Source organism: Coloeus monedula (genome assembly GCF_965178545.1).
Source record: "Coloeus monedula genome assembly, chromosome: Z".
Classification (NCBI taxonomy): Eukaryota; Metazoa; Chordata; class Aves; order Passeriformes; family Corvidae; genus Coloeus; species Coloeus monedula.
The window spans coordinates 1,519,488-1,532,407 of record NC_138822.1 but is presented as its reverse complement, the minus strand read 5'-3'; the positions used below and the strand labels follow the sequence as shown (position 1 = coordinate 1,532,407).

Here is a 12,920-nt window from a genome sequence, read left to right as displayed (position 1 = left end):
CAAGTATTTGACACATTTCTCAAGGAACACACAAATCTAACCTTTTTTTGCTAGGCATGAGTGAGAGGAGCACGCACATATGCAAAGACCCATCCTTTTACTGAGGTTTTAGAGTGGGGAAAAAAAATCCCACAGGCTAAGTTTTCCCTCCTGATAATTTATTGTCCCTTTTCCTTCCCACGAATTCACTTCAGCACCAAATACAGCTACCTTTGGCTACTAATTTTAAGAAAACATTTTAGAAACATCTGCACTTAAATGCTTCATGGACTCCAATTTGCAAATGCAACTCACATACACATTTGTTCCAGGATCTGGAGAAGACACAGAAGTGTTACTTCAGCATCACTCCAAGAAATTATATATTCTTGAGACAGAACAAAACATTGCATATCCATGTGCTCAATGAATTAGTTTTAGCTTTGACACACAAGCTCTCCAGATCTCAAAGCTCTCTCTTCTTCTCACATCCCAGAAGATCATGAACCCCACCTCCTCCATCACTGGGGACAAAATGCCCATGAAATGGTTTTCATACAAGTTGTGGGTCACAGTCCAGAAAGTGTTTTAAAAGCAGCAATAAAGAGCAGGAATAATTTAAATCAATGTATTTTTCTTTCCATTATTACCTGTCCCAGTCCATGCACACTGACAATCACTAAGAAGTAAATCAAAGCCAGTGCCTAAATCCTTTTCCCATGACACCTGTAGAAAATAGGTTGCTTCTGGATCAGAAACTGGATGAATTCTGTTCAAAGTCTTCTCCATCTTCCCAACACCTGTTTAAAAAGCAAGAAAATCTTGTTAAAACCACTGGGGTGCTTAACAGCTCTACATAACTAGCTTGGGGGTTGTGTGTGGGGGGAATATACAAACACAAGCGTGCTTGTAATTTTATTCTAACTTTCCTCCCCAAATTCAGTTTGTCAGAGAACTGGTGGTACTTTCAAACAGGAAACTGGATTATAATAAGTAAGGTTTAAAAGAACAATGCCAACAACTAAATGTATTTGAATAGTCTCAAATTAAGAAGCTGTCAGGAAGCTGGAGGACAGGAAATTACTACACACAAGCTCTTCCCCATGGCTCTGTTTTTAACTCACTGCCTGCTATCACCCAAAGTACAGAACATTTAACATAATTCAAAATAACCAATATTCATCTGGAAGACTGCCACGCAAAAGCTGCTACTAAGCTTCACAGCAAAGCAGAGGGTGTAGCAAATGCCAGCAACCCAAAGGAAATATTTTAAGCACTGGATGGTGCAGACAACAAAATCTGTGATGTTACAGTGAATTCCTTTGCTCTGTGGCAAAGCAACTTGGCAACCTGTGCTTGACCTAAGACCTCCTCAAGAATCCCATGCATTTATACACAGCCTAAGTGAAGTGACTGAGAAAAGGCTACATGTTCGCTCACAGACTAAAAATAGCACGTAAAAGGAGGAAAAACCCAGATGAGGCATTTCAACTACATGCACTGAGCGCAGTGATGCTTGGGCAAGGATTAAATGCTCTATCAAGGTTTCCATCTAAAGTGAAGTAGTAAATAATCATGACCAGGATCAGTGTAGGCCCTGAGGGGACTCTGTTCTCCAAGCAAGAGTAGAAGGAAGCTCTTTCCTTGCTCCTGGACATTGAGAAACAAATCTAGACACAGATTTAACTAACCCTGGCTTCCCCAAAAATTGGCATTCCCAGGATAGGAGGAGCAGCTTTAACTGCAGTTGACTGAACTGCGCATGACCCTTGCTCAACTCTGCACCCAACATCATCTCAAAATGCCTCTCCCTTGCCCAGAAAAGTGCATAGCATTCAAAAGCAGCAAAATATATGAATTTAGGAGTTGGTTTTCAAGCATAAAGCCTTAGTATTTACATCCCTGAACCACCACTGCGTTTACTATCACAGATGTCATACTTCACCTTTCTATTCCCTGAAAATGCAACAGAAAGCAGAAAGTTACCCAAAAATAAACTGAAAAACTAATCTGAGTCAAAAAAAAAAAAAGGGAAAAAAAAATTCTATTTCCATCACTACCCAGCTGGCCATTTCAGGAAATCTACAGCGTGTCTGTGCACCTGTAAGCAAGAACAAAAAAATTAAATATTTGAGGGTGGACAGCTGGAACAATGCCTTTGCAATTAGTGACTCCAGAAATAAAGGCATTTTAAAAATTTGTAGAGCACTAACTGCCTGGACATGGGTCAGTAAAGAGCACAGGGCAGGAAACACAAGTGATGCATGCTCAAGCACACAGACATGCACTCTCCTTTGACTGCCAGATTCCCTTTTCCTTCTTGTTCATCATGGAAAAATACAGTCTCTCGTGAAATAGTTTCATAGCATTCCGCCTCTGAAAGACAATGTTTTTAAAAATATTTCAATTAAAGACTGTAAAACAGTAGCAGACAACCCTGACAGACAGCACACAGAGCGTACTGATGCATGTATGTGTAGTTCAACAGGAAGGTTTTGCTTGTTACATGTGATTTTTATCACAAAGTACAGCAAAATTCAGTGAAAAGCACCTGCACTAGAGGCTTTCCTATCAACTCAGACTGTTTATAACAAAAAACAAAGCAAGAGAATTACATTTTCTATTTATATAATGGTGAAGGGAATGAAGTGTCAGTCAGAAAAAGTGAGGCCAAGAGTAGCAGAGGAAAGAAGCCTGTTTATTTATTTAAAGATGCACTAACAAGATCTCTGAGGCCTGAGACTAAATTCATTCGATACAGTGATAGTGGTTTCCCATGCACACATCAGTACTCCAGCTAAAAATGAAGGTTCTGTTTACACAACACTCTTTGTACACCTGTGGTAAAACACAGCCTCTGCAGAATGAGGAGGCACAACCCAGAGTAACGTCCTGAACTTTGAAACAAATGCAAAACACAGTTGTCTTGCTTTCCCACATTTTAGTGCGCATCTCTGAAAAAAAGCATTTTCCAAGGGAGCGTAAAATGAAGATATTTTTTCTCCCAGCTTGCATCTCCTCCACTGTGCTCACTGACCTTTTGAAAGGAGTATATTACTTATTAGTCCACGTTCAGAAGCTGCCTCGCTACGCAGAGCTCAGCCAGACTCCATCTCCAGGCACTCAACTGTTCCAACCCATAAGCAAAAGCTCAAGGACTCCTGGCTGCATACAGTGCCTATTATATACCTCTCTTCAAGAGGAGGAAAAAACCTCCTTCGTGAAAATTAGCCTGACCTACACAGCACATAAAAACATCACTGCAAACAGTAATATTGTACCTTACTGGTTTTTTTTGTAAACAAAACAATTACAGTGGCAAGAACAAAAAAAAATGAAAATCCAAATCCCCTTTCCCCTTATGTCCTGAGAACACTACTCTGTCACAGAGTTTAGGGTAGTGTTCAGTAAATGTATAAACCACCCACAGTTCAAGCATGAATACAGCAAAAAATAGCAAAGGTGTTCCCTTACTTATTTAGTAACAAGCAGTTACCACTAAAGAAATGAAGAATACAGACAATAAATCAGGGCACATTCCTTATTAATTCACTACAAAGTGACTGCATGCATTTTATTCACTCTAAAGGCAAATCTTAATAACAGATGTATTTTCAAAACAAGATGTATTGCTCTGTACTTCAAGAAGTGAAATAAAACACTCTCCTCACAGGTAACCTGCCCCAATGCACCCACCTGCTCACTAAATTCATCACCCCATCAGCTTCCAATGTGTCAAGCCTATGTGACCCTTCACAGATCAAACACTTCTACCAGCTCAAAATTTCATTATGAAAGAAAGACACAGATACAAAGGAGAGGTGAAACCTTAAGAGTTATTTTTGCTTTCACATCTTTGGGAGTAAAGGTAGGAACTGTGTTAATGCTCAGAAAGGTTAAAACAGCCCCCCGAATTTTTGGAGTGTCACTACTTAACAGTCCAGCTGTTGCTCAAGCTTTTTAAAGTAAAATAAAATCATTTAGTAAAAGCAGACTGTATTTTTATTGCCTACATTACTGGGATCAGACTCACTATGGCAACCTAAAAAGCCCCTCCGAGTCCATCAGAGCAGAGCAGCACCCTCAAGTGCCCTTCAACATCCAGCCCCTGTGGACTCTTCCCATTCACCACCTCCATAAAATGAGAGCAGTCGGCTCTTTCTCCCTTCCCCCAGTTAGGACAAAGCAAAGCTGCAGGGCAGCTTTGGGGCTGGGGCCACAGAAAGGCAGAGTTTCATCCTTGGGGGGCACAGGGGGTCACACACACACCAGCACCTCTCCACACCAGGGCACCGGGGCCAGCCCGCAGGTGGGGACAGCGCAGTCCCACCCCGAATGTGTAACTCAGAGGCTTTATTGAGGCCTTTGAACAGTCGAAGACTGAGCTGTTTATCTTCAGCACTTTGTCCCCGTGGTCTTTGGCTCCTGGGCTCACCATTAGGCAATGTTTCCCTCTGAGGAGGAATCAGCTGTTGGCTGGTGCCTCTGCCCTCGGAACAAACAGCGCACACAGGCCCTTCTGAATGAACAAGACACTCTTAAAATGGCTCCACAAAGAATTTTATATGTTGTTTTGGATAGCACCAGGCATAGACCAAAAGCCAAATCTTTCAGGCTGCTCCAACACAGCATCATTGATAATGTTCTGAACTTCAGCACTTCATTTTTTTTTTTTCCTCCATGCAGACTAATGGCCTTTTTTTTTTTTTTTCTCTCCCAAACTGGTTGGGCTGCAGGTGTTCCAAACCTCGGCAGCTATGCATGGAAGGCTACTTAGAGACCAGAAAGAGCTCCTATGTCTTTGAAATAGAGCAATTAACTTAAGTGCTTTCTTGTTGAGGAAAAATGGGAGCTATCCACAGGGAGTTCAGAATAGAAGACCACACACTGCTGTTAAAGTCTGCAGTTTGGCTCCTTCTGACACTGGCCAAACTACACGTCCTAACCTAATAATCAGAAGAAAGTTAATAGCTAACTCATAATCAGAGAACAGATACTACTCAGGAGATGCTACATGTACTCATAAGTGGATAATTGGAGATTTAAACCAGTCAAGAAAAGCTCAAGATTGCTTTTAAAGATTAAAACTAGCTATTACCACATTTTCTAACAGAAGGAAATAAGATAATGCCTATATTTATGCATATTTCCAGTGATGTATTTCATACAAATTGATATTCTCTCGTGTTAATTTAAAATTCCATTAACTCCAATACTTCAGGAGTAAGAACATTAAAATATCTGACAAGAACCTCAACTCTCACTCCATTAATCTTACAACTACTACTGATCCAATAGGGACTTCCTCTTTTCTCATTTCTTTTTGGAAGAACATGACCAGGCCAACGAATATGAAGACAAACAACAGAGAATCTTTCCTGTTCCATCTCACAATAATCCTCCCACTCCTCTGGCCACAATATTTGTTTGACATTGAAGAATGATTCAATAATAACCTTCATCTGCAACTTACAGATAAATCCGAAAGCCAAAGAAGAGAAAAAAATTAGAAAAGAGCTTTGTTCCCTAATGCAATTTAGGGGGCTAAAACATTTTTGTATTACATGCATCCTAAATTATATTTAGCTGCTCTTTCAACTTTGCTCTGTATTAAAAGCACAAGGGTTACAATTTTGCCAATAATGCAACTTTGCCTTGAAGATAAAAGGAACGAACCAGAAACTGGCACTCGGACATAAAGAGGAGACTGAATGATTTTCTAACATTGCGCAGAGGGGTAAGTGGGCCACTTTAAAAATTCAGTGCTCCATGGCAACATTTGATCAGGAGATCGTGGGCCCAACTGCAGAGCCAAGGCTCACATGGCTCCCATTTGCACTGCTGCCTTCCCACTGCTTCGTGGCAGCCACAGAACGATTGGAAACATGCACATACTTTTTTGTGCAATCGTGTCCCCCCCCCCCCCCCCCCCAAAAAAAAGAAACCCCAAACCAAAAAACCAAAAACAAATCAGTCCTGAGCTGGTCAGGCTCCATGGGACAATAGGATACGGAAGATTTGCCACAAAAGATCTGGAATCCACGATAAGGAACAACCCTTGTCAGGCTTATTTACTACAGTCACCAGCTGAAAAATGAGGAGAAACAGAAGGAAGCAGACAGTCAACAACCTTTATAGTAGGAATCTTACTAACAAGCCTTGATCTTAATTGTAGCCTGGAGGCAAAGCCCACCCTGGTGTCTTTCATCCCCTTGAAGTCTCAGAGCTAACCCACTACCCACTGCAGGCATCCAGCCTTGCCAAGCTCACTTAAAACCATCTACATTAAGCTATAATAAGGTTAAAAAAAAAAGGCCTTCGGTGTATTAAAATAAACACCAAAGTGGGCAATTATGCTAGCATATACTAGCAAGTAAGGGAGTATGCAGACAGATTTATAAAAGGGGCAAATACTTTTTTTCTCAGCCTTTTTGTAACAATTCTTCCCAAAACTAACAGTCACGCTGTCAAATCCTCACTTCCCAAAATGCACAGACAAGCCAGGATACACTAACTGAACGTTATAAACCGGCAAAAAAAGTAAAAATAAATTTAAGTCATGCAACTGACATGTCTCCTGATGAAAAAGTGATTTTTAGTAGCAAAGTTACTAAAAAGCGTGTATGGCAGGGAGCAAAGATCAAAGGCAACAACCAGCCCAGCCTCCAGAGGATAGATCTGGGATGAAAAGTCAGCAGGCGTGTCTCAGAGACCCAGACTCCCTTTCTCTGCTGCTTCTGGAAGATGCAAGTCCCCAACAAATACTTTACAACTCTAACTTGGCAGCAAGACACCCTGGCTTTCCAAGGTCCTACCAAAGCGAGTAGTGGCACAGTGCCTTCCCTTGAAAACCACAGGATATTTATTCAGAAAAATAACTCACTTCCTCCTGAAATTTTTTTTTTTTTAAAAAAAATAACACACATTCTAAATATATATCATTTTCCACATATTTTCTCTGAAAAGACATCACTAAAATTGCTGTATGCTTTGCAGATAAAAAGCAGAAAAAGGAAGTTGTGCCAGACGCAACCTTTGAGCCCAACATATACAGGCAGTAAGAACAAAGATTTGGGAATTCCGAGTCTCTTAGTCATATTTTTAAAAGCATCTCTGCAGTTTTCAGTACCTTAGTATCATCCATTTGATGATGGCAAAGTTGAGGAAATTTTTGGGGGGGAGGAAAAAAAGAAAAAACACAAAAACCCAGCATGTTTTAATCACCCTTCGTCCATCCAAAAATACCCTGATACATATGTCTTTTTGATGTATATTTGGATAACATCGTAGTCTGGCTGAGGTATCATCTGTTTTCCAAAACACTGCCTTCTTTAGGATTAAATATTATCAGGATATTCAATACAAATCTGTCGCACAGATTTCCTTTGTTTTCTAGTTTTTAGTCCCCACACAGACCTATTACAATCCCACTCAGTTTGATGTGTTTCTCTAAATGTCTGACTTCACATCACTGAGCAGTGGATCCCAATAAAGTCTGCCTTTTTTTTTTTTCCTTTCCTTTTTCTCTGTTTTTTTCTTTTTAAATTTCAAAGTCGAATACATTCAGTACTGTTGAATCCAAAAGAGATCCATAGGCAAGAGCACCCAGTCTGAAACAAAGATAAATGAAACAAAGAAATCAGTGCCTGGTAGATATGGATGGACGTAATTCTGTACGCAGGATTTGCTGAGGAGTTTTGAAAAATTGAGCCCAGTAACCTGGAAAAACAAGTTTCACCAAATTTTGCCACTTCAGTGGGACAAGGGCAGGTATAAATATGAAGGCTTACATTATCCTTCTCTCCTCCCACCTCTACACCCAAGACTTTTCAAAGAGATGGATTATTTTAATTTCCCGTCCCTGTCAAATTAATAATAAAAAATAGGCCTAGTCTCCAAATTGCTTTATCTTACTAAACAGTTTCCTCAGGCATTTTCTTTGAAGAAAATTCCTGCATTACCCACTCTTCGCTTAACCAGTTTTATTATGTTTTTCCTTCCATCTGCTATTTATCTATTAGAAAATGCAACACTAAACTCCCCAAAAAAAAGGAGCTCACACGGCTTGAATTTACTAATTTAAAAATTGTAATTTACGTTGCTTTGCCTGACCCCCACAGAAAAATAATTCACAAGACATTCACAAGGAACTGAAATATTCACTTTAAATCCACTTAAATTTCAATTTTGCAGCTCTTTATTTCCAGCTATGTTTATTACTTGGCATTGAACATTAATTGCTCTGCTGATGGATTAGGCTGAGTTTGAAGCCTAAGGCAAAGAGACACGTACTGAGCACCACTTTCAGCTGTTTCCACACATGGGCACAGGTTCAGCACCAGTTTAGCTCAGGCTTTGTGATAATCCACATTTGACAAACCAAAGCAGGACAGAAGCACCAGTCCTTATCTTGACAAGTGCCAGTATTTTAGCAAGGAGGGGGCCCAGGACACAAATCCCACAGCCTCACCAAGCTCTGAGCAAACAAGATGATTTGTTCTAAAAAAAAAAAAAAAAAAAAAAAAAAGTAATGACACAGTTCCACCCAAAATTCAGAGGCCACTCATTCTACACCCTCAGCCAGCACTTACAAATCTACTGGTTTGTGCTCAGCCAGCACCATGTCTACAAACCACATTTAGAAAGGAAAAAGGACACAAAGAGCTTCACAGGAGTCACCTGTATTGTTAACATCCCAAGTTCTAGACATAAGAAAAAATATAAAGCCTCCCAAGACTCATCAACTCACTGCTTTTCTAAGGAACTTTCATGACTCTTTCACTCTTTCATTCGATTTTTTTTTGGGTTCTTACTACAGACTAGGCAAAAAAACCCCAAAACAACAAAATCCTACTCAAAAATTTAACCCTTACCCAAGACACTTGATGCCAAGCAGGGGGTCTGCTCCAGGAAAACAGCTTTTCAATATTGGTGTTCCTTTACAGCTCCTAAAGAATGCTTGCACTGGAGTGAAAAGAAATCTGCAGGCTGAGATGAGGACACAGCAGGGGCACACCACTGCAAAAATGCCACTGGGACTTGAGCTGAGAGGGCAATTAAGTACTCATTAGTAAAATACAGCACAAAAGTGCTTTGACACTGCACCAGTCAGACCCAAGTTTGAGATCTTAAAACGCAAATTACAACAAAGCAGAGATGTGAAGCACCACAGAGGTCTCAGGGTGACGTGCTAAGGGTGTAAATTGTTGCTTTCCCAGGTAAGTTCATGATGACATAAAAAGTGGGGAAACAGCACAGAAACAGCACAGAAGGGATAAATATTTTTTTAAAAAAGCCTCAGTTCATGTTGGGGGGCACTTCACCTTTGTGTTTCTAGCTCCCAACTGCAGCTGCACATCAGTACCTGAAACACAGCTGTGAGCAAAGACAATGGCCCTGAAATAATGCAGGTAATGAGTACAAAAACCCAGCCTCTGTGCACAGGAGTCACCTCTCCACAGCTCCAAAAACCTGTTCCAGTGCAGTTTTAGATAAAAACCCTGCCACTGCATTTTCCTCTCTTTCCGTGCTACAAATACCCTTATTTGTTTTGCACCGTCAAAAGTACCAAATTCAAAACATGAACCTCAAATTAAGAATATATACTAAAAAATTCCTCCTCTACCTCTTTACTTAAAAAAAAAAATCTGGTTTTAGGAGAGTCAGGGCTAATAAAACAAATCCCTGCAACAGACAAGAGTAAAAAAATTATAAAATATAAGGCACATTTTTCATCTGTAGATATCTCTGACCAAAACACAGAAAAAAAAAAAACCCTTCTCTCTAATATTGTCTTCAGGAGATCACAAAATATTACTCAAGTAGGTGTATTTCCAAGACACTCAAAGATGCTTCAGCTAGTTCCTTGCCTCTTGTTTCCTAAAACAATTATCCTCCATGTCAGCTTTCACTGAAATTAACATTTCTGCCCCATCTCCTGATCTGTGGCTGCTGAGTGCTGGACTCTGAAAATAAGGTTCATTTTTTCTCAGCTGGAGTAATTTAATATAAGCCTCCACAACAGTCTGATGCTTCCCTGCTTGGCTCAGCCAGCACAAATCTCTCCCCAGGATTTTGTGAGGTTTCACCCCAAGCCTGACACAGCTGACGGCGTTTGGAAAGCCCCAGGCTCCCTCTTTCCTGTCCAGCTTCTGTGCTGAAAAGGATGGCCTCTAAGACCCCTTTGTAGACCTGTAAACAAACAATCCCTTTCATAATCATTTGAATCATTTAAAAAAAAAAAAAAAAAAAAAAAAAAAAAAAAAAAAAAAAACACAAACAAATGCAGCCTGTGATAGGATATATTGCCTCACTCTTCCTCTGGTTGCATTAATTTTTCTGTCCCAAGATAGCAAGCAATTTGGCTCATGCCTAGATCAAGGGCACAAAAGTTCTCAGTCTCTGCACTCTTAAAAGTCACATCAGATCAGTCTCCCTTTTTTATTATTTTTTATTTATTTTACAATCTGTGCTCTAGCTGTCTGCTCTGCTGGAGGACACCTCTTCCCAGAAAAGTCACCTAGTAATCTGCAGAGAGGATGCACAAATATTCCAATGCTTTTCCAAGCTTTGTAAATCAGGACAATTTAATCAAAAAATATATTATGAGATCACAAGTACCCCTCAGAAGGCTCTTAACACCAGAGGCCATTGCTCAAGGCACACACATAATGATTTTTTTTTTTCCCCCCAGCTTGGAACTTTTCCTGTAAGACATGTTCTTTTGTGTTGATCAGATTTGACTGTGTTAGATTAGCAAACAACAGTAATTTGTTTAGCAATTATCTCCTAAATTTCGCCTCAGCTTGTGTCAACATGGCACAATTCATACATAATTCAGTGAGTCTTTTGTACCTTGACATATCTTGGACAGCAGTCCTTCCATTACATTATCTGATACTACGTCCTAGGAATAATCTTCACATTTTTTTGCCACCTTTCCCTTTTTTCCATCTCATATGCAGAGACAAAGGAGGTGGGGAAGACTAAAATCCATAAAGACATTGATTACAAAGAGCAGGAGATGAAGGCCACTGTTCCCTAACACAGGAAAGGGACACAGCTCAAGTCAGGGATACAACTAGAGAAAATACTCATTTTGGTGGAAAAACATACAATTTCAAGAACCATTTAATGTTATTTTACAACAGCTGTCTAAATTGGATTCTTGGTTATTTAGTGATGTTGGTTCGGAATTTATGCACATGATATTATGTGTTCCCCACAGTATCAGCAAGCACTAGATTACATTTCTGCCAAATAAAACAGTGAAGAAATCACAGCTGCATCCTACTAACCTTGAAGAATCAGATAATGGCTTTGAGTCCTTGAAAATCTCACCCTCAGCTCTGGGTGGTTCCACTTACTCAAGGACGTGTGCTGCTTTTTCATCTGGGGCTCCTGAGCTCTAACATAACCCCTGAAAAACATTCTCCACCTCCTGCTAAGCCCTAGGTGACAAGAGTTAGGGATTAAAATTTCTCATCTTCAAGTGGCACTGCAAGATAATGAGGACATCAGAAACAGGCACTGAGACAAAACAGCAAGTGACCCTGCAAGGCCCGTGGCACACCCATGAGCACGCAGCACAAGTATTTGCTACACTGCTTTAATGAAGCCAACATGCAGCATAGAAAACCATCTCAAATTACCTCATCCATACTGAAATGGATGGGTTTTGGTCAAAACAGACCATTGTAAAGACATCCAGTGTTGCTGCACACCAGCAGCAGTCTGTGAGAGGAGAGGCACTGAGGTCACCGTGTCCGGCACAGCATCACTAATTCTACAGCAAGACCATCACACCTTGGGTGTTTTTACAATCTGGAGTAGCTTGCTAAGTGATGGAGTAACCTTTGCATCAGCCCATCAGTTGCCTACACATGAAATCTGCCACAAAAAGCAGGAATTTTAAGGTGCAGGAATTTCCCAGTGCTGTAGGAACACTCCCGATCATACACGACCCTGTGCAGTAACTTTCTATTAAACACATGGTTAAAATATCAGGCTAAAGCACCTCTGTTGTGAAGACTGAGGTTCACTCCTGCTCACAACAGCTGCAAACTCCAAGAATTTCACAGCCATTGTGATCCATCCTACTACAGTGAATACCATGTGCACTTCTGGCAGGTGACAGGCAGAGGCAGAGAAATGGAGAGAAAAAGGAGCCAAACCTACATGTAGATGGGGTTTTGTCTTTTGCAGGTTGTTTTTTTTTTTTTTTTCAAAACAGTGTTAGCAAACAAAATACCACGCTCTAATTACCACTGTCAGCACACAGAACACCACCTACCCACGACAGGTTTGCCTGCAAAATGCACACCCCTCGTGTTCCACCGCCTCCTCGTTCCAGACGGAGGACAGAGCATATCTGTAGCTGTAGCAAAAATGCAAAGCAGTCCTGAAGCATTCATGCCTGCATTTGAAGATACTGGGAACCACAGATGTGGGCACCACGTAGAAGCCAAAGAGCAGTATCAGCTTTTTGCCAGACACTCAAACCAGCATTTCTCAAAAAAACCCTGACTGATTGCATTTATAGTTCATTTGAAAATGCTTTTTCCACCTCGTACACAGGCATGGGTGTGTTAAGCACAGAAGCTTACCGATACAGATGTACCCGTCACATCAGTCACCCACCTGTGATACTTTTAAAACCATTTCCTCCAACTTTCTCATGAAAATGAGACACACAAGAGAAGCTAAATGCCAAGCCTTCCACATGCAATTGCCATTGTTTTGTGATAATTCTTCCTGCATCTGGAAACAGCCTAGAAGTTAAACCTTTTTTTTCCTCTCATTATAGACACAAATTCCTTGGTGTGCTCTACTACTCAAGTGAACAGTATGTAAGCCTTTCACCACTAAAGTATTTCTTAAAACCAGGAAACGCAGCCAAGACTATGAACCCTTCTCTTCAGAAACCTAACAGCGACAAAAAA

At 40.5% G+C, this 12,920-nt stretch overlaps 1 protein-coding gene across 1 annotated transcript in view; it reads right to left on the bottom strand.

The window, feature by feature from the left end:
- XRCC4 (X-ray repair cross complementing 4) overlaps positions 1-12,920 on the bottom strand; it is a 142,012-nt gene that overhangs the window by 126,774 nt on the left and 2,318 nt on the right. Inside the window, exon 2 of the mRNA XM_082301978.1 lies at positions 630-779. Coding sequence (XP_082158104.1) covers positions 630-768 — 139 coding nt within the window. The 5' untranslated portion in view covers positions 769-779. The remainder of the gene's footprint in view (positions 1-629; positions 780-12,920) is intronic.